The sequence below is a fragment of the Zootoca vivipara genome, chromosome 4, assembly GCF_963506605.1.
Source record: "Zootoca vivipara chromosome 4, rZooViv1.1, whole genome shotgun sequence".
Taxonomy (NCBI): Eukaryota; Metazoa; Chordata; class Lepidosauria; order Squamata; family Lacertidae; genus Zootoca; species Zootoca vivipara.
The window spans coordinates 39,152,451-39,179,074 of NC_083279.1; the positions used below are offsets into that span (position 1 = coordinate 39,152,451).

A 26,624-nucleotide genomic window follows, 5' to 3' on the forward strand; every position below is an offset into this window, starting at 1 on the left:
GCACTTCGCTCGCGCAAGTTCCGCCAAACGCTCGCGACCGTCTCTACCGCCCCCTTCTGGTAGGAGGAAAAAGCTGACGGACTAATGTTGTTTTGGGGCACGTCGGGGCGGGGAAGGAGGGGGCGGTTCTTTCTCTCCCTACGCGATTACGGACAGGGAAGTCCCGTGCGTCAATGGCGCGTGAGGAACGGTGCCTGCTCATTGGCCAAAGCCCACCCAGGCAGCCGCTGCTGCCTTCTCTTTCTGCAGCGGCCAACCAGGTGCCCGCGAGAGGGGTGCGCGCCGCGTTCTCTGCCCGCGACCCCCCGAAGCAGCCTCTGCCTCCTCAGGGGAGGGCGCTCCGGTCTGGTCGATTAAGGAACATCTTTCTCTTTTTAATGGCTGTACTTCTTTTCAGTTTTTCTGAGGTTCCTGTGCCATAATTGATCCAGCCCCGCGTCGCTCACCTGCCATGACATTTTAAGATTAAAGAGAAATGTAGTGGGGCTTAAATCAGTGAAGAAGGGGTTTAATTTTAAGTGATGTACAATTCTATGATTCTGTTATGATTTAGTTGAGATTCCTGCATGGCAGGGGGTTGGACTAGCTGATCCTCAGGGTCCCTTCCAACTCTACAGTTCTAGGATTCTATGAAACAATAGGATGGGAGAAGAAGCCAAGAAGCCAAATACTGTACATAATGGCTGGAAAGAACTTGTTACCATCTGAATATAGGACTTTACTGCCTTGAGTTGAAGCTAATCCAATTAAGGACCAAACTAGGTTTGTTAGCTCCACATCTGTGCCCATAGGTGTTTCTAAGATCAATTTGCCAAAGGGGCTTAATATTAATTAATCTAGCATACTGACTAGGGGTACTTTAATCTTTTGCCTTCCACTATGCTCCCAATAAGGAAGGATCAAGGCCCCATGCTAGAAATTACCATAGTAAAAAAGGTAAAGGACCCCTGACAATTAAGTCCAGCCGCAGATGACTCTGGGGTTGCAGTGCTCATCTCGCTTTACAGGCCAAGGGAGCCAGCATTTTCTGGGTCATGTGGCCAGCATGACTTAAGCCGCTTCTGGTGCAACAGAACACCGAAACCAGAGCAGCACACGAAAATGCTGTTCACCTTCCCACCGGAGTGGTACCTGTTTATCTACTTACACTAACTCTATCTTCTGTGCTCTGTTAAATGCAGATTATATTTCTTCAATCTCAGGGCAGCTTTTCTTCTCTCCCCCCCCCCCTTTGCCTGACAATTGGGAGTGTTCTGAAGAAAGCTTGCTCTTATTTTTTAACTTGATTGATCCTAATAGATGTATTGTCCCAACTCTTGATTTTGACCTTTCTTTTAGATATAATGCTAATTTGTGGACAGTGAGAAAAATAAACGTAGCTCTGACAGCCTAGCTCAGTCATTTTCAAATTCAATTACTCTTGTCCAGCTGATTTGTTGGACAAATGTTTATAGACTGTGGGGGTTTTCATCAGACCTTAAAAAAGAAGTTATATTTTAGAGACTTTTATCTTGTCCAATGAATCTTGTGTATAAGAAAAGATTTAGGGAACTTTTCTAAAGCCATTCTGTACACAGTACTTGGTCTATAGGGCAATGACTAGGTCCAATATACAACTGAGAACATAGTCTACATCAGAGGTGAGATCCCTGTGACCTTTCACATATCGTTGGGCTCCAGTTCCCATCATCCCCAGCCAACATGGCAAAATGTCAGGAAAGATGAGAATTCTGGTTGGCATCCTGGAGACAATGGAAGTGTGAGCCTTCAGGGATAAAGTCGAACCATTGTGAGCACCTATTGTGGCTGTAGAGACCAATACAGAGAAGACATGTTTTTGTTGTAGATGGGGCAAATGAAGGAGTCCAGTTGTGCTGATGCAGGTGTACCGTGGTGTTTCTTCTACTCTAGCAACATCTGGAGGCACTACATTAACTTCCCCTGCTCTAAATAGAATATACTGAACTCTTATCCTGTACAGTGGAACCTAGGTTTATGAACACCTCGGTTTACGAATTTTCAGTTTATGAACGCCGCGGACCCATCTGGAACGGATTAATTCACATTCCATTACTTTCAATGGGAAAGTTCGCTTCAGTTTATGAACGCTTCAGTTTATGAACAGACTTCCGGAACCAATTACACCCATGCTTTGGGTTAAGTACGCTTCAGGTTGATTACTCTGCGGACCCATCTGAAACGGATTAATCCACTTTCCATTACTTTCAATGGGAAAGTTCACTTCAGTTTATGAACGCTTCAGTTTATGAACAGACTTCCGGAACCAATTGTGTAGTTAAACCGAGGTACCACTGTAGTTGCAGATCACAGAGGCAGATTGCTATGGCCTGGCAAACTGCATTTCACGGAAACTTATCCACTATTATCTTATTGAAGATCTTATTCGAAGAACTCCTGTTCTCTAGCTCAGAATTTGAAAGTCACAGTTCTAGATTATAGCTTCATCAGTTTGCAGCAGCAAAGAGAGATCAGCAGTCGACTGGTTTGTCAAGGCAAGGGCATCAGAAATCCAGTGTCACTGTAGAGGCCTAATTTAGCACACCACTGTTAACAATATGTAGCGGCACCACCACCCCACCCCCGTTTCCCTGTGGATGGGACTCCACACAGCTATGAATATACTTATCAACAATTGAATTGTGTGGTGTTTATTTTTTTTCTTGGTATGTTCCATGCCAGAATATGCAGCACAGGGAGGGAGGTTGGATGGGAGATTTCATACCAATGAAGTAAAATATTTGACTTCTTAAAAACTGGCATTTTGGAAGACAAAAATATATAAAACTTACCAGCAAATGAAAACCCTGTGAATCTTTAGGTGGTTCAAGATCATTTATACTTGCTGATCAGATGAATGGATCTCCCATTTGCTCATAGAATTTTATTTTCCCTCCATGTTTTCATTTGGCAGTAGGGCCCATGAGCTGGATCTTCCCTAAATTTCCTAATTGCTCCTTTGCAAGTGGGTCTCCCTGACAGTCCAACCAAGTTCCACTGGGATTAGCTGCAGTAGGGAGTTTCTCATTGGTTACACAAAGCTTTGGTGCAGGAAGAGGCCTGCTCCAGAGGCGAGCATAATCATAAGTAGTTTCTGAAGGTGGCTGGAAGAAACCGGGTTATGCTGGACTTTGGACGTGAAGGCCATGCAAGTCTGTAACACAGCATCTGCCTGCTCTTGAAATTATTAATTTACTACAGAAGTCTAAAAGCGTTAGTTTGGCATGTTTGCCAACTATTCTTTGTGGGCACCTCTCCTACTTATTCAGGCATGCACAGTAGGCTTGAGAGCAGGGAGGAGACTCTATTCCATACAACATAATGTGAACAAGCTAAGAATCACGCAACTAATGAATAATACTTGTTTTGTAATGAGAGAAGTGGCAGATTACTTGAAACTCACACATTAATATATCTTTGAAAGTTTATTTGCTGTATAAATTCAATTTCTTTTGAAGACTACAAAACCTGCCCTTTGACAAGGATACAAGCAATTGTATCTTTCAAGGCTCATCTGTGGTTATATCTGGAACATTTCCGATTACACATATACAGTATTTTTTTAAAACATACATAGCTCTCCATAAAACCATCAGAAGTTATCAGTCCTTTAGTCTCCTTATCAGCACTTCAGTTCCATGATGCTAACAAAAGCATCCAACAGATGCTATTTTAATTTTCTACTCTCTAAAGGTACAATACAGCCAGGTCCTTTTGTTGTACCTTAGACTTGCATGCCATGCTGAAGAAGTCAATATAAAGAATGATTGTACATAACTGTAGAAAAATATTTTCTGATATTAAAAAAAATCTCTTAAGTAGATTCCCCCTCCCTTCACTAAAACTGTTAAAATAATTACATCCCTCATGAGTGCACTTTCCCTAGGTCAGAAGTATAAAGATAAAGCTAATCATATACATCACTTTCATGAGTTAAAAGCCATTCATTACTGCTTACCTAGGATTCACATGCCTCTGAACAAAACCTTCCTTTCCATTACCAGAAAAGCAATGCTTCAGTTCATCTACTACATTTACTACAACAAAACTACATACAATTATTTCCTTATGCCCTGATTCTGTATTTAAAAATCAATTTTAAATACTTTGCTTGCTTGGTCTTGACAGCTAATCTAACAAGAACTATTGTAGGAAATCTCAGTTTTCTCCTGCTCGGATATTGAGAACATAACTACTAATTTATTTTGTTTTGCTGGACACCCAACTGCAGTTCTCAAGCCCTTTCTTTCTTTCCATATCATACCTTGTAAGGAAAAGAAAATACAGTAAAGAGTACTTTTGAGATGTCATAAAACCAGTATAGTGCTTATTTGAGGAAAATCCTGCGGTTTGACATCTTGTCAGGGTGGCTTGTTGGGCCTTGGAAAGCTGCTTCATATTACCAGAGATATAAATTAAGCTGACAGGTTCTTGCCACCTCTCTATCAGGTAGCAATAAATTCAGAATATCCAGTTTATATATTGAGAGTAATGAAAATGTAACTTCTTTACATTCATATGAGTGTCTTAAGGGTCCTGACATTTTAAAGTGGTTTCAAGGGTGCCAATGCTGAATCTAAGTAGGCATATTTATTTCTCTTACCACAGTTATGAATACACAGGGAATATTAACTTTGTGGAAGGGAAAATGTGAGCAAGTGAAGACCAGTGAAAGGGTTTTTCAGCACCATGTTCTAACCAACTGAGCTATGCAGGTGATCATCAGTGAAAGGATTAAAGGACTGAGTTGGGCTATTTTATTGTGAATTATTTTTTTCAAACTTACACTCCAAAAATCTTGGGTAAGTCAACAGTCCTAAACACTCTAAATGAGTTTGCCTTTTGCCATTTTAAAGCAACTAGTTTGACAATTCAATCAAATTTAGTAAGGGCATGATTTCTTGAATATTTGGGGAGCTTCAGTGATAACTGCATTGTTGATACCAATATTTTAAGCCACAGACAGGAAGCAACAGCAGTAGACTGGTGGTTCCTCTCAGATATAAAAAGTAACATGATTTTGCAGTTATATTTTACAGTAGTTGCAAATATTATACTTTGGTTTAAAACCTTTAAGAAATCAGTCTACCAATAGCGCTGAAGGGAAGAGGTTTGTGATCACTAGAGGAACTGTAAAATTACTTGTTGTTAAATAGTTTCTAGCATATAACTGAGCTTGGGTGAGCATATCCATGTGTAAAATAAGGCCAACCAAATCAATGGTTTCTTAAATTTAAATATGTTTCCGTTAGCTGAGAGACGTTTTTTACAGAAAATGAAAATGAGCCTCCCTGATCACTGCCTGAAGTATTCAAAAAAAGCCAAAATTGAAGCAGTACAACTTATCTTCCGAATCATGTGCACCTATACATCTTTTTTTGGAGGATTCTGATTCTCCTGTGGGTATGAGACAGTCAGTGCAACACAGAAACCATTTTCCATTCCCATATTAATGCATTAAAAGGTAAAGGTACCCCTGACAGTTAAGTCCAGTTGTGAACGACTCTGGGGCTGCAGCGCTCATCTTACTTTACTGACCGAGGGAGCTGGCGTTTGTCCGCAGACAATTTTCCCGGGTCATGGGGCCAGCATGACTAAGCTGCTTCTGGCAAACCAGAGCAGCACACGGAAACACTGTTTACCTTCCCACCGGAACAGTGCCTATTTATCTACTTGCACTTTCAACGTGCTTTCAAACTGCTAGGTTGGCAGGAGCTGGGACTGAGCAACGGGAGCTCACACCGTCACAGGGATTCGAACCGCTGACCTTCTGAATGGCAAGCCCTAGGCTCTGTATATAGACAGTAAAAAAATACTGTATTTGGATATGGATGTGTCTTGTCTGAAACAAGCCAACGTTATTGCTGTAGGTGTTGTCCAGTTAGCTAACTTGTTATAAAGCAGAGTTTAGGTAGAGGAAGGAGTGCTTGTATAAGAAAAAGGGTGTAAGTTAGTAACTAGGGACTAACTAATTGCTGCCCCTACACAAGCGCAAGGACTGTGATCCGGCAGGTGGCACCTGCTAACAGAGGAAGAGGGGAGGTCTTTTTCTGGACTCCCCCTCCTGCCTATGGCCCTCAGTGCCCCTGAAAATTAGTTCTGGAGAGGAGGAGGAGCGGGAAAATCAACAAATAATCCCCATTCTTCTTCCTTCATTAGTGGAAAAGTTCTGCTGGAGCAGCGATGCTTAGATGAACAACTGAATTTCATTCTAGGGAGACATAGTAACGAACACTAGCCTAAAGTAGTTCACATTTTTCTAGGGTCAGGTGAGTTTTTACTCAAGAGTAACATTTTAAGATTTACAGTGCAATTCTGTTGCATATTTACTCAGAAATAAAACCTATTGTGTTGATCAGGGCTTACTATCTAGTAAGTGGGGTTGCAGCATGAGTGGCCCCAGATGAGAAGCTGGATGTCGCAAAGCCCAAGCGAACGATGCAAGACTGGATATACTTGAATCCAACTGTGCAAAGTTATTTTGTAAACATAACATAAAGGGAATGATTTAAATTAAGACACGCCTCTTTCTCAAGAGCAAAGCTACCAAAGCAGAATGACGACTGTTATGAATAGATCTAACGCAAGTGCAAAAAGACGAGCATCTTTAAAGCTCTGAGAAAAAAAACCCCTCAATGACAAAGCAATCCCTGAAAGAGGTCTTCCTTTGCACAAGACTAGAACAGTTTCCTACAGGTTCGTGAAATGTGTTAACTAATTTGAGATCACAGGTAGAAAGCCCAAGTTATTCCAAGAAATCAGTTCAGTTTCCCAAGGCAACTGTTTGTTAATGGCAATGAGACCAAGGCCCTATACCATTATTGATATCTATTACATTGCTATTGAATTATTTTTAAATGATTTGCCAAAATACTGGATTTTAGCCAATAGCTGCAAGCATTTTAGCATCCTTATCAAATTTAAGATATGATAGCTATGTTACAACTTAAGCTAGCCCATCTATGACAAGACTGAATAAACTTGACCATGGAAATAATATGCTTCCTTCCTTTGGGTTGATTTAAGTTATTTGTGGGAAACTGGGGGAATTTTTAAAAAAATGCTGAGTTTTTTTAGCTAGTCTCTTCAAAAGTCAAGAGACACAAATGGAATGTCTGTTTATGAATTGTGTTTATGAATTGTGTCATAAGTGCTTCAGAGGTATTATTGTGCTGATCAACTAGTAGTTGAGGACCAGTCTAGTTAAGAATGAAATACACGCAGGACCACAGAGCTAAGACAGCAGCCTATTGAAAATATCTGATTAAAAATAGAGTAAAAGAAGCATAAGATGTTTGGGTCTAGGTATTGCCTTTCCACCTTTCCACTAAAAAGGGGTCTGAGAAACAGCAGAGGCTTCCACAGGAGGAGAGGGAGATTTCTGCCAATTCCCCCTGCAGCCCCCCCAGCACCACTTCCTATGCTGATACTCTGAATCCACAATATTGGATCAATACTTCAGAGACAATATTCAGGAAACCCAACTGGAAAAGGTAGCTGGCTCATTCTTTGCACAGAACACTCCAAATCACATGAATGAAGAATAAGGGATGTTAACTGCCCAGATATTTTAGTACTACCACATCTATATGAAATGTCATTGAGTAACAATTGTCTCTTTAACTATGAGATTGAGGACAGAGGGGATGAGCAATTTTTGATTTGTTGCTCCAAGGAAGATTGCTGGCAACTTGTCTAATTATTTAAAAGTAACAGAAGAAAACTGGATTTCAAAACACAACAAATAAAAAGATAGTAAATTAAAGGCCTCTGGGTGGTTAGATTAGCAACTTCTAAGCACAGGCTTGATTTGCAGACTAGTCTGATGTGGAAGGAAAGAAAAAGCATGCTTTTGAAATGCTATTTATAAATAAAAAATAAAATAACCTGAAACAACAAAACGAAAGGAATTGCATGAGTTTGTAAGGCAAGGCATGATGCAAAGCACTAGAAGTTACTACAAGAGGAAGACTAAAATACTATATGGGGCTGAGTGACCTTAGAAAAGGTAAGCATTTGTAAGACCCAAGAAAACTACTACTCACTGCCTATCTTGCTGCTATTTTGTTTAGCACACTGAATTAGGACTAAATTGTTGTCAAAACTCAGAAACATTACTATTAAATAAAAAAAATCTTTGGCAGAACTCTGGGATGATCCGTCAAAATTATGCTGTACTTCAACATATCGATTTTTTTTAGTAAATACAACTTCAATATTTCCCAGAAAACAAGTACTCAAAGACAATTCAAACAAGCTGGGAACACAGACCTTTCCCCACTTTCTCATTAAAATAATAAAAACAAAGTCCAGGCCCCACTGCAGGCTTAGTCATTAGTTGTGTGTGGTTAGGATTGTAGCCTCAGCTGGCCAGCTGATTGACTAGCAATGACCAAAAGTCCAATGCTAATAGCAGAGCCACTAGGAAAGGTTGAAGACACTGGGCACATCCCCATTCAACTCAAATGCCATTCTGCTTTGGATTGCAAGCTGAAAATAGCCCAAGTTCAGCCAACCTCCTAAGTACAATTTCCTGATCCCCCCCCTTTTATATTTTTCTGGCATGCTCTTTAATATATAATGCACTGCTTTAGCTTTAAATGTTACATTTCCCACCCTATTTCAGTTTAGCTCTGTGGAAGATTTATCCCTACTCTTGAAGCAGCAAAGTTTTGGGTTTTAGATGACCAATTACAACTAAACACAACAAAACTGGTTAAACTATTTTGCCATGGCGTCTGATGTCCACAAAAAGGACATGCACACTAGAGATACATAGTTGCTTTTTCATGTCAGTACAGATTCAATTCCACATCTCTGATGGTGAGAAACCTAATGTGCCATCAACAGCTCTGGATTCCCATGACTTCTAACCATATGTCTGCGGAGAGACATACACAAAACACATTCACAGAATTACATTCAATAGCTGTTTAACAGTCAAGCTGCTTTAGAGATGTTAACCATGTTGATTAACCATTTAATCAAACATAATTGTCAAATTTAATTAGTCTAAATAGAAGGCATGTAAAAGGAAACAGTACAGAAATGTACTGCTTATGAAAAGTTTACAAAAAACATATAAAATGTTGGATGGCACAAATAATACAGTGCTAATATAAACATACTGTTTAAGCTAAGTGCTTAACATAAACTGTCCATCCATACATGTAACGAAGAATATTTTAAAGTAAAAATATTCCCTATAAAAATAATGCTATATGGGGAGAGAGTGCTTCATTCAGTGTATTTGATGTGATGGGTGTATGGAATTCTACTATCTCCATGAATAGTTCATTTCCCATTGATTCCACTTTATATTCCATCTGAAGGGCAATATTTTGCCACTGATAGTTTAAAGCAAGAACAGATGAAAGCAGGAGCAGCAGCATAATAGGTACCAGCTGGAACAGTGTGCTTGCAGGTATCTTGGATATGTGCTACCTGTTGCCATGATTTGTGCTATCATCGTATTATGGTACCACATTTTTCAACTAAGGTCACTTCACAGGGCAGTTGAGGTAATTTTTTTGACTCCTCTTCGTTGAGCAAGGGTAGAACGGCCCACTGGCTCTAAAACTGGCGACTGATTGCGGTTCAACGCTGAGTATGTAGCAGCCATGGCACCCTAAAAAATAAAAAGGTTGAAAAAATAATTGTAATGTGATTCAAAATCAATAGAAGTGATTAGGGGCTATTTTTAGTTTAAACAAGCACCACGTTATAATGTGCAAGTCAACCCACTCTTCACAAATCCAACTTTTTTTAACACTTAAGCTTCATTTGCACATCTCTAGATTTATTTTGTGTCATTTTGGTTCACATTGCCCACAGTGTCTAGGGATATAGTGACTTGAGTTTTCTTTCCCCCACTACCAATTCCTTTTCCTTTGTGTCTTTTAGATTGTAAGCCTAGGGAGAAGGACTCTCTAATCCAGGCATCCCCAAACTTGGCCCTCCAGATGTTTTGGGACTACATTTCCCATCATCCCTGACCACTGGTCCTGTTAGCTAGGGGTGATGGGAGTTGTAATCCCAAAACATCTGGAGGGCCGAGTTTGGGGATGCCTGCTCTAATCACTCCATGTTCCGTATTCTATTGTGCATTTTTACATTTTGATGCTGCAGGCCCAGAGCTGGCGACAAATAGAATAATACAAAATAGGTACATTTTTACATTGTTACTGAATCCACAGACATCTATAACTGAATTGTGATTTAAGCTATAGAGAAGGGACTCCCTATTTAACAGTATAACAGTTTGTTTCCTCAGTGATGGAAGTACTATTATTGAATTTCAGCCAATCAGTGCTGCAAGAGGTATGTAACCTCAGAAAATCTAGCCGGCACAAACAACAAAATGGAAGTAGAAACTGCAGTTTAATGGGTCAAGAGGTAGGAATAGTAATGGGACACTATGGAATGGGAGTGCAGCCAGTGACAGGGTACTTGGGAAAATGGAAGGAGATGCAGGCAGTTTTAAGGGGGGGGGGGAGAGAATGAAAAAACACAGTCATACAAATGCGTATTTTTACCTTCACAAGATGTGGAGCATCTTGCCTGTTTAGCTGGAACTGAGGCAACTGGTCACAGTGGACAATCCATGGATGTCTCAAGACCTGGGCAGCAGTCAACCTCTGATGAGGGTCAACATGAAGCATTTTCGAAACCAAGTCCTATTAATAATATAACAGAACTAATTAGGCATTTGTTTAAGGCTTAAAATAGGCAACAAATCTAAGATTTTGAATCTCATAAAACTACGTACACTCAGATAAAACTGTTTCAGATTATTCATTTCTCATATTTCCAAATACTGTATATTTTAAAATGCTATAGGGATAAAGGTCTGTTATCAAGAAAGAGGAGCAGGAATCCAGAGAGACTTATTAAAAACATCTGGAGGATACTACTTTAAATAAATCACTATTCAGCAACATTCTAGAGTTCCAATTGTGGTTTATTTGTTTAAGTTGTAGTGTCCACCAAATTTAAAGACAAAGTCTGCAACTTCTATCACTGGAAGGAAATACATATTCATTTATAATTTATAAGATTAGTGACATGCTCCCCAAATATCCTAAGTATGGTCTGTAACTTAGTGGGTGGCTGAGAGCATCTTCTGTTTTCAGCAAGCTTTGTCCCTTTTTGCTTAGCTCCTCCTCTCCCCCACTTTCTGCATCTGCAGATAAGGCATCAGTGCATCTTTCTACTGCCTCATATCTTTACCCTGATTGCAAGTACCTCCATCCTCATTAAGTTCTATTCAGCTGAAGACAATTCAGCTGAAGACATTTCCCTAATCCTGGAAGAGTGCTTCCCCAATTCTTGCAGCTGCATACCTCCAAGTGTGTGCATTTACTTCCAAATAAGTGATGTAAAGGGAGGAAACAAATTGTGTCTTCTGACCTCAGTTTCATGTACCATCACATATCATTCCAGAGAATGCTAGACTCTCAGCAGAGGCTTTCAAGGGGTTGCAGGAGTCAAGAAAGTGCTGTTGCAGGAGGAGAGTTCTGCTGATCTCTCTCTGGATCTAAAGCAAGGGGTGCCCACTTGCCTCGTTTCTTTTATCATGGACTTAATTTTATTTAAATGCTCAACTTTGATTATCTACAGTGATGTAATCTTATAATCACCTAATTGGTTAAACAATAAATTGTTGACTATTTCAGATGTCGCCATGAAACGTTATTCAAAAACACATCTAACATACAATGGATAGAACATATATACAGTACTACCTTTGCTGTATCTGAAACAGAATTCCAGTATCCACCACTGAGAGAGAACTTTCCACTGCCTATTCGTGCCAAAATTTCTTCTGGAGTATCATCAGGACCATTTGCAAATGGAGTGTAGCTAAAAATAATAATAAAAATCCAAAGATTTTGAGTTCCTTGTTAACTTCCAACTACTACAACTTGCAATGACACTAAAATAGTAACGCATTTTCATATTATGGGGAAATTCATGTTAGGAAGTAGCTTGTCATCTTAGTGAGTTCAGCAGACTTAGGAAAGTCAGCAGACCAGGCAGAGGGGCTTTTCGATAGTGGCACCCACCCTGTGGAATGCCCTCCCATCATATGCCAAGGGGATAAGTAACTATACAACCTTCAGAATACATCTGAAGGCAGTCCTGTAACGTTTAATGTTTTATTATGTTTTTGTATATACTGGAAGCCACCGAGAGTGACTGGGGCAACCCAGTCAGATGGGCAGGGCAGGAAATAATAAAATTACTATCATTTATTATTAGAAAGCAAAATACTAATTTTATATAGAAAATACTGAAACCTATTCAGTATTGCTATTAGCCCTGATCTCTCATCACCACTATCTGAATGACTGGGGAGAAGGAACAAGAAATCACAGCACAACAACAAGGGGACATGAACAGATCTCAAGGTAACAGAGCAGGACAGAGTATATACACAGGCAATACCTTGTGGACACACACTTGCTGCAAGAGAATATCAACTTAGTTTTGAAATTCTGAGATGAAAAGCTACAAGAACCTCTAATCCACTTTTATAAATTAATGTAACAATTTCCAACTTAGAACCTACAAACATACCCAGTCAGCATTGTATAAAGCAGAACACCAAGGCTCCATATGTCACATGCAGCATCATAGCCTTGCCTTTTTAAAACCTATGGAAAGCAATGTTTTCATTAGTTTCTGTAGGAAAAGCCAATTCCTTTGGTTATGAAAAATGGGTGGAATCCAATGCAGTACAAGCAGGCATCCACTCGTCAACAGTTTTTCTTCTACCCCTCTTCTTTCCCCACAGCCCCCTGCACAGATCCAACATCTGCTCCAGATGGTGGGGGACCCCCCAGAGCAGATTTTGGGGGCCCAATGGCTAGAGGGGGAGAGGTGATACCAGAAGCTCTATTGCACAAGCAGGCAGATAGCACTGGATGTTGCCCATTATTATTATTACTACCTAAAATGTGCAAGTATTGAAGGAGTGAGCATCTCCTATTATACATTTAAGGAAAAAAATGTGTGAGTTATTTAAAAAGTCACTCCACTGAAGCAAGCACACAGGGTGAAGACAATTCCACTGTACAGCCACCACAGGGCTGCAAAAAGAAATATGAAACAGGAAAATTCTGTTCAAGTAAAATAAGAACCCTCAAAAGACTACATCAGTATAAAAGTACACTGAAAGAGGGAGGAACTATATTGTTTCTGCTTAATAACCAGGAGGTAAACAAAGCATTAAATCACTTGTTGCACCACTTGATGTTGTATCAACAATCTTAAAAAGAGGGAGCGGGAATGCCTTGTGTTCTACCTCTAACTCTGAAAAGCACTGTGGCTTGCCCAGCACATGCCCAGCACAATATATAGGGCCACAGTGTGACCAAAACAGAAGCCCAGGACACATGTAACTTTACCCAAGTTAAGGAATCAGAAGCAGGTCATAAGACTGCACACTCTCACCTCCATACCAAAGAACTCTACTGATAGTTACCTCAGGAGCAACAAAATTTGCTGTGTAACAAGGAGTCATTAGAAGGCCATTTTCTGCTCTCAGCTGCTTTGCAAAACCAAAGTCACAAATTCGAATAGATTCTGGATTGCCAGATTCATCAACATAAAGGATGTTGCTAGGTTTCAAGTCTCTGTGTACAACCTAAACCAAACAAACAAACAAACAAACAAACATGGCCGTTGTTTCTATTAAAAGCATGGAATTCTTATTTTGTATGTCCTTCCACATTTAAAAAGAATATAATTAATTGAGCATAGCCTATCATCTATCATTTTGGGATATATATATATATATATATATATATATATATATATATATATATGAGCATTCATTCTTACAAATTAATTATGTGTGTTTGCCCCTTATTCACCATATCTACTGAAAAGTTATATACTGGCTCTTGGGTTCCTATTCTTCCATCTTTACACAAACTAACGAACTATTGCAAACTAGCATCTACAGTAATTAGTTAATGCTTACAGACCAAAATACCACAAGAGATGGGAGAATTTAAAATAAAATAAAAGCTTTAAGAGCTATAACAATGGAATAACTTATCTACTGTATTAACTCATGTAGTGCATTTAAAATATATCCCTTGAGAATGCAGACTTACTCCTTGTGCATGAAGATATTCAACAGTTTTTGTTATTGTCAGTAGAACAGCACTGGCTTCTCTTTCTGAAAAAAATTTTTGCCTAAGGATTTTGTCCAACAGCTCTCCTCCTTTCATAAGTTCTGTTACCAGGTACACACATTTCCCATCATCGTACACCTGAAAAGTGTAACACATTATTTAAGTGCTCAATTGTGCACAGAGTTGTATCCAACTTTAGTCATACTCCGAGTACATCCACTGAAATCAAAAGGCATAATAATCTTCATTCCACTAACCTACGGTAGCAAGTGAATTTGCAGGCTCCTAATGAAAAATTAAATACTGTACATGTCAAAAGCATCATATTTATGCCTGAACTGCAATAAAGCTGTAATCATCTACTTACATCTTTGAGAGTAATAATATTTGGATGCTGTCCGTATCGTAGCAGGATTTCTATTTCCTCTGTGGGATCTCTTTTACTCTTGTCTATTATCTAAAAGAGCAAACATATTTGAACCAATAACTATATTATTAACTCCAAATGTCAATATTGTTTCAAACCTACAACCACTGTTTTAAGTCTCTCAGAGGATTTGAAACAGCATTTTTGTGTGAAGAGCCACCCTTCTTCAAACCAGTTTTCCTTCTAAGCTCTTTCATTAATTGGGTGATTGCAGATTTCTGCTTTTCCACTTTCTCAAACTCCTTTAGCTGCCAAAGTCACCTCACTACAAGCCTATAACAAGCCCTCAAAATGCTCCTCAGCCTCCCTTACCCAATTACCACAGTGCACAGAGAACGTGCTAACATTATGTATGCTTGAAACAATTAATTACCTTTACTGCATATTCCATATTTGTTGCTTTATGTATACATCTCTTGCACACCGAATAGGAGCCAACTCCTATATCTTGTTTCACTTCATATCCATCAGTAAACTGAATACTGTTCCTGTGTAACTGCTACCAAAATAACATTATCAATTAATGCATTCTTTACAAATATCCAATTTAGCTCTTTATATTTTAGAACAAATCTTTATCAGTAATGAATTGTTTGTACAACTAATAATATCAAACTTTTAAAAGGAAGCATTTTCCACTCTGATTTTCACATCTTCTCCAGCCTGAATAACATGTTCAAACACACTGAATAGTGTGGAAAGACACAAATGGCTGGTTTTCACATTACCCCTTGGTTCAGCATACTGTATAGTTCATTTGCTCCTCCCTTTACATGTGTGGGGCAAAAAGCAAGGAAGCTGCAATTAACTATCATTTTCCATTGCATCCAAACTGGGAACTATGCTTAATCGCTTCCAAACAAGCTGGAATATAGAAGTTAACTTTAAAACATTGCTACATTGGCTTCTATGGAAGCCATTAAACAGTTTTCCATTGTAGCCTCCACACACAACACTAATTCACAAACCTGGTCCCCTCCATTTGTTTTGAGCTATAGTATCTAGAGGACATCAGCTTGTGTAAGGCTTGTTTAAGGTTATGTGCCCCAAAGCATTATTAACTGATAGTTTTATTCAGAAAATAATTTTTAGCTCGAATTGGACATAACAAAAAGGCAAATAAAATGTTTAATGAAAACTGGTCTGTTATGAGCAAATAACTAGCAACAGCTATTCAAATTAAACTGATAGAGCCAAAAACAAGGACAGAATATGAGAGAGAAAAGGCAGTCTACTTGTTTACTTTGCATGTGGAAATAACTTCAAGACATTAAGTAGCTTGAGCTCTTGAGATACAGCAAGCTACAGATAACAAAAAGAGTAATGTCACAGAACCACTTCCATGGGCTTCTGCACAGCAAGGGCTTCCAAATATCATTTTCCGCATGTGGAAATCCTTCAATAAGATATATGTGAAACTTGATTATCTATCCTTTGGGCACACAGCTTGTGCATACATATTGTACAAACAATATCTGATCTCCTTGCAGGCCCCTAAATACCAGCCAATACGAATAGTTAACTTCATAATGAACATTCACCTGAACAATCGAGTGCCCAACAGATGTCTGCATTGCTTGACTTTCATCATCGGTTGCAATAGCTACAAAACTGAAGCCCCGAAAAAGTTGGTGAGCATTAGCACTAGGTGGAATACCAGGTGAATCTGGGAAAAAAATATTTTATTTTATTTAAGATATTCCCCTTTTAGAAATATTTCACAAAAATGCCTCAGGCAGTTTGCACAAAAAGATGCATTTCAAATTATGATCAGAACAAAACAACAATATGACAGGCAACAAAGATCAGAATATTTAAAAAGTGGCATACCATTTTGGTCAGTTGTCAGGTCAAATCATGATGGAACAACTCAGTCATCATATTGTGCTGGAAGGTAACAACAAGGGACGGACCTCCCTATCTAAAAACTGAGTCCCAGGAGACCAGGAATGGTAATTGAAAAGGCCATCTTCCCTATCCCAACCAAATGCAACACCGATGTTGGTAGAACATGAAGGACACAAGATCTTGGCAAGAAAGACCTGCTGCATGCCCAAGTCAGATTAAAAGGACTCCTATCTGTCAGGTAACACAAAACCATGGGAGTAACACAAAATTGAGGTTGTTTGCCTGTTTCTCATGTATAGCAACTATGTGACTGATTTATTTCATTTGTATACCCTAGACTCATAAAAGTTAAAAATGATGCACGTGATTAAGATTAAAACCATAACTTTCCCAAACCACCTGAGAGAACAGTATATATATCTTACCTTTTGGAGTTTTTGCTGTAAATTCGGGGTCAAAATAAAATGTGTCTTCAGGTCTACCAGTTGCTGGTTTAAATGGTGGATTAATTTCTCTTCTGTACAATTTCTAAGACAAATACATTTAACACGTTAGAAAGCTGTAACACAATTAACATGAAATGTTGTAAGTGTGTTTTACTCCATTGTGTGTACTTACATTCCAGTCTATTGTGGAGAAAAATGGATGCCTCTTAATTTCCTCAACTCCATCAGGACCTGCTCCTATCCGAGGTCGTCAGCAATGAACATAACAGCAGATATATTAGGGATTTGTTTAGCTTAATGTTGAAGTATGCAGTAGATAACTTAATTAAATTCTTTACCTAATCTGTTTGCAGGGTTTCTCTTGAAAAGCATTCGGAGAAGACTCTGAGCTTCTGGACTTAAAAACTGAGGCATTCCAAGTTTGGCTCTGTGCAATAAAAACACATTAACCGTATACAAAGTTAATAGTGGAAATGCCACGTTCATTTGTTTTAAACACAACACTTGGCAGACTTCCCCTTCTGCAATGGGGCATCCCCCTTTCCTCCCCTCTCCCTGAAGCCTTCCCTGTGGCTCCAAATTCTGCTCCAGGGGGTTGGAGGATCCTCAAAAGTACACCAGGCGAAAAGTGGGGGTGGGCGACAGGGGAAAGGAAACATGGGGAAGTCTGTTGCGCAACTGTGTGGAAACCACTGGCTGTCATTCCTGCCTGAAAATAAAGTAGGTGAAAACAAACAAAAATGTTGCTTCCACACAAAAATTCCTATTCCAACTATGCAATTCTGGAACTATAGAAACTAAACATAATGGGAAATTGTGGAAAGGAAACACAAATATTGTCTTTCATTGCCATCTATGGTCTCTCTTAATTGAATTTTTCACATGCATTGGTAGGGTTGTGTATATCCAGCAGCCTAAAAATATTTCTCCTTTTTTAGCACGATAGCAATGCCAGTAAAGCCAAAGGAGGAATTAGTAAGAGAGCAGAATGCCTAAGATGAGTCCCCAGTACTCATGCTTCTGCTAACTTTCACATGTACTTTCCACTCTACATTTCAGTAATTGGAATTCATAAACAGAAAAGGAACACTATGAATGAACACTATGAACTACAGCAATGCTTTAATAGGCCACACTCAATGTAAAAGGTACTATGATGGAATACATTCTTGATTAATCCGTTGATCCTGTTTCCCGAAACCAGTGAGGTAAACTGCTTGGATCACTGCAAACCAACTGGGAAAGGCTAACTGGTTCTTCTGTAACTAAATGAGAATCATTTCCTGGAACAGTTTCTGCAGGAATTCCATTGGTTTGCATCTAGCAAAGAGACACTGATTAATTGTAGCTCAACTAACTAGAAACACACAATGTCTTTGGAATGTTATGATTAACCACTTCGCGTTACAGCAGAAGATTCTTCTGAAAATATTTGATTCATAACCGGTTACTGTTGAGCAAAACACAACCCTGCTCCAATCAGAAACTGCCTAGATTATACAGCTGCATGAATGAGAGCCATCTTGTTTCTTTTTTGACAGGTATATACAAAAACATGCCTTGAAAATTTAGGACAAAATACACAGAAAATCTGTCTTTGATTCAAGCTGATCATGGCTAAAGAAACCAAAGTTATAAACTGTGGAATAAAATGATAATATCAGTAGAGGGGGAACAGACAGACTAAATATGAAATACAATCGCAAGTTTATAAATTATAAAAAACAGACCCCTTATGGAGAATTAAGTCTAGTGCCATGCAAAAGTACTGGGTGGTATTCAACCACGTTTTACTCAGTGTAGACCCATAGAAATTAACAAACATGAATAATTTAGGTCCACTAATTTCATTGAGTCTACTCTGAGTAAAACAAAGCTGAATACTATCCTCTGCCATTACCACAGGAGTGGTAGCTAAGACATAGTGACCAAGAAAGTATGAGAGTGTATATACATAGGAAAGACCAAAAGACATTCGAGTTGCTTCAGAAGTATAACAATAGTAGTCAGATATAGATCTGTTATATGGCCAAGTCTGATATATTGATATATGACTACAGCCAACCTAGACTATAGGTATATTCCACAGTATCAAATTTTGTATCCAGATTGAAAAATAAAAAAATGCATTAATGGTTACCAACAGAGGTATACTGTAGCTGGATAATAATCTACAATGCAAACCTAAATTTCACCCACTAAGAACTTGTCAGGAGTGTTAGAATTAAATCAGTATGCAAGGATAAGGATAGGTTTCAGAAACAGGAGAGGCGCTGGAAGGACAGTAGAGTGGAAAAGGACATTAGCAGGATGCATTATGGAGTCAGGATGTATCAGTACCTTTGAAAATGAGGGAACAGTAGAAATTAGAGATTGCAGCCTGGAGGGCATCCCCAGAAGAATAAATGGTGAGATATACGTATAATAAGAGTGTACTCACTTGAGAATCAGTGTCATGGTTTCTTTTCTGTCTTTCCCTTGGAAAGGTAGAGTACCAGTGAGCATTTCAAACTGTATAAAGTAAAAACTTTCATCAATTATATTAAAAGACCAGGTCATTTCTTTTCAACATTGCATTTTGATTGTTGTAACCCACCCTGGGACCTTAGGGTGAAAGGTGGGAAATAAATAATAACAGCAACAACAACCTTCCTCTCTTTGACCAAAAAGAACCTTGCTTAGAAAACAAATTGTGCAGACTTCCGGTTCGTCGCGGCGGTGAGAAGGACGCAGGGACTTCGCGTGCCGAGGTCCCTGGCTTCTCGGAGGGGGGGGGAAGTCCGCAGAGCGAGCGGACTCCCCGTAAAAGCATCGGATCGAGAGTTCCGATGACTCAGGCGTCCAGCGGCTGCTCCGTTTGGCGGATCCCCCGCCGCCCGAGAGCTCAATAGAGCGATCGTGAGCCGGTGGGGTTGAACCGCGGGAGCCATTTTGGGCCACATCTTACCTCCGGGAAGCGAAGCTCCGAGTCCTGACCCGGCAAGCGGCGGATTCTTCCGATTTGATACTAAAGATTCCTAAAGAAGTAAGTGGAACTTTGCTCGGGATCCTAAATTTGCTGATTGGAAAATAGGAGAGACTTAAAGAAACGGAAGCCGGTCTCTTCCTAATGGGAAACTGGGAGGCGTTTGGAAAAAAAAAAAAATCCAAAGCTGAATAACGAAAGAATTTGAAACTGTGGTCCTGAGAGGGAAAAAAGACTTTTTGGAACCATCTCAGCCCCCGAGTCCGGCACCCCTTGAGGTACAGCGGCATTAAGGGGAAGAGTGTTTTGACAGCTGTCAAAAGCTGTCAAACTGTCAAAAGACTGGGTGGATTGATTGCATTGCTGTGAACAGGAAAAATTGTTGGTAAAAGTGAAAGAACTATTTAAATTGGAAGTAAGAATGGATTTGGGACTGAGTTAAGAATCAAGAAAAAGAACAGCCAAAATGGAGTCGATCGTCTGAGAGAGGAATTTTCCAGTACCCATTGTTCCCTACCCCCTGTTTATCTGCGGTTACGAGAGGTATGAAAACAAAGCTGTCTCGAGCCTTCCAGGAGACTGTACTGAACTACTTGCTGTCATGGGAAGATTTCTACAAGGAATGGCATCATCCCAACTTACTACCAGTTGAGATTGAAGTCCAAGTCCAGGACTTAGAGGATAAACTAAATCTAAATTTGGAGACTGCTGATTCTGAGACTGTGTGTGAGGAGAAACAATTGGAAGAGGACTTGGACTGTGACAAATTTGTTTGGGATGAAGCAAAATATGACTTCCAAAAGGAAGAAAAACAACCAGAACAAGAAGATGAGAGACTAAGGGACTTAAAGTTTAATGGATTTGAAGATCCTGGAGGGGTTAAAATGTGGAGTGGGGTGTTTGAGGGATGGGAAGGACAGGGGCAGGGGGGGGCAAAGGCCTGGAGATGGACTTGGGAAAGAATGGGTGTGGGGTAAAAACTTTAGTTAAAAGGTATTGTTTTGGTTTCTGAAAGACGGTCTTCGAAATCTTGGCATGACAATGGAAATGCTGAACCAATTGGGGGGAAAAGACTTAGGGAGAAGAGATGGAATGTAAAAAAGAAAGGGAAAAAAGTGTTATGTTTCCTTAAGGGAGTATAAGAATGGCTTGGAAAGAATTTTTAAGTTACTGTAAATTATTGCAGGTTAAGTGAGGTGTTTAGGCAGAAAGTTGCCTGCCCCCCTCTCCCTACTCTGAGGCACTCAGTGGCAGGGGGTGCCCAGAGGGGTGAGGAGGAAATGGAACCTTGGAAGTGCTGTACCCTGCAGGCACCTCTTGTGGCAGGAGGGGACCTGTGGGAGGGCAGCATGAAAAAGGAGGAGGATTGAGTTAATATTATAAGATTAAGATTTGAAGCTGAGTTGGAAAATTCGCCACAAGTAATTAGAATTTGCAAGGAAAACCATGAGGAAGACAACCGAGGGAGTCGCAATTAAGATGTCAAAATAATAAGAACTGGGAAGTTTGAACTCTTCCCAATTTTCTTTTTGTTTTTGTTTTTTTCTTCTTTCCTTTCTTTCTTTCTCTTTTTTTTCTAGGTTTATTAATATGATTATGAAAGAGTTGGGGGATGCAGATCCCCATAACTCCTTCCTCCCTGTTCTCTCAGTGGCAGGGGGGGGGGTATGGAGGGAGGAGGGAGGGGGGAAGCAGAACTCAACTCACAATTGGACCCCTTTGTTTCCTAAAGCACACGGGCCCTACTGGTGGCAGAAGTGGACCGGTGGGTGGAGGGAAAATGAAGGGACAGTGTTATATTATATGTCTTGTTTGTGTATTTCTTGTTTGAAAAATTAATAAAAATCTCTTAAAAAAAAGAAAGAAAACAAATTGTGCATACCAACCAATAACTCTGCACAATAATGTTCTGCAGCATAACTTTTTACATTTTAAGGAGTTTAACAGCAACCCCTCGCAGGGGGTGGTTCTGAGGTTTCCTGACTTTGTGCAGTTTTGAATTTGCCTTTCCATGTAGACCCCCAGAACATTACCTTCATGTAAGTGGTAGGCCCACTGTATTGCAAAATATCATTTCAGTTTGCTATCACATATATAATTCACCTAACAAACCTGCCCAAAGGCTTCTGTTGCACAAGAGGGCTTTCCCCTCCCCCTCTGTTGCCCCACCTCCTGAAATTGGCTCAGGAAGGGGCGTTGGGAGAAACTCCAGAACAGCATGTGGGGAGATGGGAAATTGCTCCAGCTAGAAACTGATAAGTTTGCATGGGTGGATCATTCAACAAAGCATGGTATTGAATTCCACACTTAGAAGCAAAACCAAGTTGCTTAAAATACTGTACAAAAAATAAAATCTGCCCTCTGCTTTTTCAACTGGCTGATCTGCAAAGATTCCACTTCAGGAATGTATTTGTCCCTATGGACCCAAGTAGAAAGAATCTGTGGTTCACTTTTTTGGACGCAATTTTTACAAGGTGCCCAGGGAGGACAGATTCTTTTTTAGTTACTCTAGGTAGATGACTTGCTGCAATTCTGATCTATTTCTGTTTAAATGGCGAGTCTCAGGAAACGTTAGTGATAAGATAGCTTTGTACTTTCTATCCTCAGTAATATTAAAACTGAAAATAAAGTAAGAAGTCCTTTTTGGTGAATCTATTTGTTATTCTTACTATGCAATTGTATCAACTTCTATAGGATCTACAGTACTTCTTGTATCAACCTTTATGACTGAAAAAAAAATCAAAGCTATTCTTTTGTAAATAATGTGTTGCATTTTAAACATCTCAATTTTGCTTTAAAACATTTGATAGTAAGCTTAAATTAAAATCATTTTGTAATATGTTGTGGTTTTTAAGATTCATAGTATTTATAGTTTTGTCTGGGATTACTTCTCTTTGTTGTCTTGATCGCATTTTAACTATAGATACTGGCAGAATTTAGTCCATCATAGTCTTATGGTATTTATTCACCTATGAAATAACCAAAATATTGTAAAAACCCAGTGATGGCTTTGTAAATTGCAGACAGGAGTGACAGAAGCAGCTTGAGGTATTTGTCCTGGTTTTTAAATTTTTGTATTTGATGAAAAAAGGTTGTGGATAAGGAGCTGCACATCTTTTTCAGAATGCCATATTTTTCTATCTATAAGATGCCACCATGTATAAGACACCCCCTATTTTTGGGGACTCATATTTAAGAAAATGGGGAGAGATGGTTCCGTGTATAAGACGCCCCCTAATTTTTGACATTACAGTCATACGTTTTGTTACGAATGCTGTTGGTTGCGTACGACATGGGATACATACGCGCCAAACCCGGAAGTACCAGGAACGGGTTACTTCCGGGTTCGGCAGTTCGTGCATGCACAGATGCGACAAATTACGTCATGCGCCTGCGCAGAAGCGCTGAATCGCACTGCACACATGCGCAGACGCAGCGCTTCATGTTGCATACGGGGCTCCAGAATGGATCCTGTACACCAGTGTTTCTCAACCAGTGTGCCTCCAGATGTTTTGGGACTACAACTCCCATCATCCCTAGCTAGCAAGACCAGTGGTCAGGAATGATGGGAGTTGTAGTCCCAAAACATCTGGAGGCACACTGGTTGAGAAACACTGCTGTACACAACATGAGGTACCACTTTATTTTTTAGGGTAAAAACCTAGTCTTATACACGGAAAAATACAGTAATGCTACCACTGAAAGCATGAACTTCTTCTCTTTCCCACTATTTTCTGGACTAGAAATTGCTACTTCTAAATTATTTACATTTAAAATGAATGAAATTTACCCCCAAGGAAATGAGCCAAGGATCGGGGATCCAGAAATTCTACCACCACTTTCAGTTCATAAGAAACCTACCATTAACACTCCAAAAGACCACCAGTCTGCACTCTGTGTATGCCCCCGCCGATTAACCACTTCTGGGGCCATATATTCTACTGTTCCACAGAAGGAATACGCTTTTTTCTCATGATCAATAGACTCCTTGCTTAAACCAAAATCTGGAGAAAGAAAGCACAGTGAATTTAGTAATCTTATGAACATATGCATAGTTTTGAAAACATGTTCTTTATACTTAGCATGTGTTTCACCAGCATAATTTCATTTCCCCGCTTTAGTGCTGTTTATCACACTAAAAGAAAACTATCTATGAATTATTTTTGTAGTAGAAGTTTGTTTTTACTTACCTGTCAATTTAATATGTCCTTCTTCATCAAGTAATATGCTATAAAAAAGATAAAGCTTGTTTTTTAATTGTTTGAAACATGGTTTATGTTGATTTTCTTTACAACAAATAATGACTGTCAGAGAACATACTGGGAATATTAAAAATCTAGAGAGAGAATATGGTATTTATAATTTTTGTCAAATAATCCACATGGAATTTATAGCTCAAGAAATTAGTGTTCGCTCTTTGGGTCAGCCCTACCATTAGGCAGGATACCGCCCAAAATTACAGGGCTCTATTTTAAAAAAACCTAATTAATAGATATACAGTAATATTATTCAGAAGTTAAATACTACAGTTCTTAATATTTACAGAGAGCCGTTCTATCATATTCAAAATAAAAGGTTCTTACTTTTCTGGTTTTAGATCTCTGTATATTATTCCAAGACTATGCAGATGATCTAAAGCAAGTGCTAATTCAGCCAGGTAGAATTTGACGTCCTCTTCTGTGAACATCACCTAGAAGAGAAAATGCATAATACTTGTCTAAAGTTAATACAGAACAAACAGTTTCTATGATTAGAAAAGATTGGAAAGTTTTTTCCAGTTTAAACTTAAATTGAAAACTAAAAATTGTATGTTAAGTGTTTATAGTTGTGTATATAAACATGTTTATAAAATTTACTTGCACTGTCAAGTAAGTACATATTAATGCAACAGACTTTGAATTCTGATGGGTGCATTTCTATATCAGCTGTCTAAGGATAATTCAACAGTACATTTGTTACATCTCTATTCCCCCACTCCCCACCCTCCAAAATGTTTAAGATTTGAGTGTGGAAAGCAAAAGGGAAAAAAGAAGAGACAGAACAGAAGAGATATATGAACATAGACTATGCTGTGTAAAGTAACTTAGATTCATTGGTACAATTAATCAAGAAATCATGGCAAATATTTCCCTAAACATTTGAGCACATTCCATAAAATAAACACAACCTCTATTAATATAATTCAGAATTGTGACAACAATATATGCAACATTTACCTCTTTGGATAACCGTGTAAACAAGTCTCCTCCTCTGAGAAAGTCTAAAATAAGGTATAGCTTCCCTTCTGTTTGAAAAGCTGAGGAGGAAATCAACAATATTTTAATAAAAGTATTATGTTCTTGGGTGTAGGTACTTATTGACTGTTACTATAATTGCAAAGATATTGTTTTACCATGCTGGATCATTAAAAAGTGTTCAAGAAAGTATTAAAATGCAATGCTGCAACCTAGCTATTACTATGTTCTATGATTTTTCAAACTTAACTTTAAAATGAGCATCTTTGTTTATTATACATTATGGATACAGTCACAGAAAGGTTTTAGATGCAGCTATGGTATCTCTTGACGAAAGAAGAAGGGATGCAAATTTTCCCAGTTCTCTCTATTCCCCACACCTGCCATGCCACCATCCACACTATTCTGGAGGAGTCCCCAACTTTCTGAAGCTGGCACTGGTGGGGGGTGGCACTGGCAGCTACAGGGGCAGAAGGAAATCAGCAAGAAATACCTCCCTCCATCTTATATTAGGCGTCACCCCCACTGGAATAAAAGCTCTTCCACGAGCAGAGTGTAACATATTTGTAGCATACAGATCAAAACTAGCACACAAAGCAATTTTTATCTTGACCACAGCAACGTTAAGATTCACATGTATTTTAGAAGTTATGAGATATTTAATGCTTTAATGCAAAACTGCTCTGTGTTTTGTATGTACTATGCAAGTGATAGGTGTTGAAGAAAATAGACACTGTGCACATTTTGTATGTACCCCAATGACATATACAGTGGTACCTTGACATCCGAAGGTTTCGACTTCCTAAGTCGACAAACCCGGAAGTCTTTTTGTCCTGCGCGCGGTCGGTGTATGCGTAGAAGTGCGAAATCGCGCTTTGCGCATGCGCAGAACGGGCGCTTCAAGAACCGAAGACTTCGACTTACAAAGACGGCTGCGGAACGAATCGTCTTCGTAAGTCGAGGTACCACTGTACATTCTGGAAGTGTAAGGATTCTGTCGAGTTGCTTTTGAGGGCATTTTTTTTAGAAGCAAATTACTTCTTCTGCTCACCCCACCCCTATGATCTCACATTGTCAAAGCACATGTTATCCAGACTTCTGAAACTTTAAACTGCTGGACAGTGCCAAATTTATTACAGATCTAGCCACTTGTAACTTGCATTCAGCAACAAGAAAGTTCCAGATCACTCACTGGAGAACAGCATCAAAGCTTCTCCCCCTTCCACCTCAATATTGAATATTTTTCTTTAACTAGAAATTTAAAATATTTTTCAGTAACTAGAAATATTTTCTCTAGCAATTTAGGATGCTTATTAAACTTACCGTAATGCAACTTGACAATAAAGGGATGATTAACCTCTACTAAAATGTCACGCTCCATTTTTGTCCGAACACGATCACGAACTATAAGAGATGTTGACCAACATTTAGTGCAAATGAATACTACCCACTTAATTATGTATATGAATTATTGTTTTTCTGTTTTATATCCGTTATATGTGGACACAATGTCAACATTTTCAAAAACTATTTTCACTGTAC

General features: G+C 39.1%; 1 protein-coding gene across 2 annotated transcripts in view; it reads right to left on the reverse strand.

Moving 5' to 3' along the window:
* Positions 1 to 1,136: 1,136 nt before the first annotated feature.
* RPS6KA3 (ribosomal protein S6 kinase A3) overlaps positions 1,137 to 26,624 on the reverse strand; it is a 46,701-nt gene continuing 21,213 nt past the window's right edge. Inside the window, exons 5-22 of one of the 2 annotated variants that reach the window (XM_035114889.2) lie at positions 26,406 to 26,486; positions 25,065 to 25,144; positions 24,432 to 24,538; positions 24,039 to 24,076; positions 23,710 to 23,852; positions 19,324 to 19,394; positions 17,222 to 17,310; positions 17,056 to 17,120; positions 16,863 to 16,965; positions 16,131 to 16,255; positions 14,963 to 15,085; positions 14,530 to 14,619; positions 14,142 to 14,300; positions 13,505 to 13,666; positions 12,598 to 12,674; positions 11,763 to 11,880; positions 10,554 to 10,694; positions 1,137 to 9,646 (exon numbers count right to left, since the gene is read on the reverse strand). In XM_035114889.2, the coding sequence (XP_034970780.1) occupies positions 9,524 to 9,646; positions 10,554 to 10,694; positions 11,763 to 11,880; positions 12,598 to 12,674; positions 13,505 to 13,666; positions 14,142 to 14,300; positions 14,530 to 14,619; positions 14,963 to 15,085; positions 16,131 to 16,255; positions 16,863 to 16,965; positions 17,056 to 17,120; positions 17,222 to 17,310; positions 19,324 to 19,394; positions 23,710 to 23,852; positions 24,039 to 24,076; positions 24,432 to 24,538; positions 25,065 to 25,144; positions 26,406 to 26,486 (1,895 nt within the window). In that variant the 3' untranslated portion in view covers positions 1,137 to 9,523. Of the gene's footprint in view, positions 9,647 to 10,553; positions 10,695 to 11,762; positions 11,881 to 12,597; positions 12,675 to 13,504; positions 13,667 to 14,141; positions 14,301 to 14,529; positions 14,620 to 14,962; positions 15,089 to 16,130; positions 16,256 to 16,862; positions 16,966 to 17,055; positions 17,121 to 17,221; positions 17,311 to 19,323; positions 19,395 to 23,709; positions 23,853 to 24,038; positions 24,077 to 24,431; positions 24,539 to 25,064; positions 25,145 to 26,405; positions 26,487 to 26,624 lie in introns of both variants that reach the window. The other variant, XM_035114888.2, reaches the window with a different exon arrangement.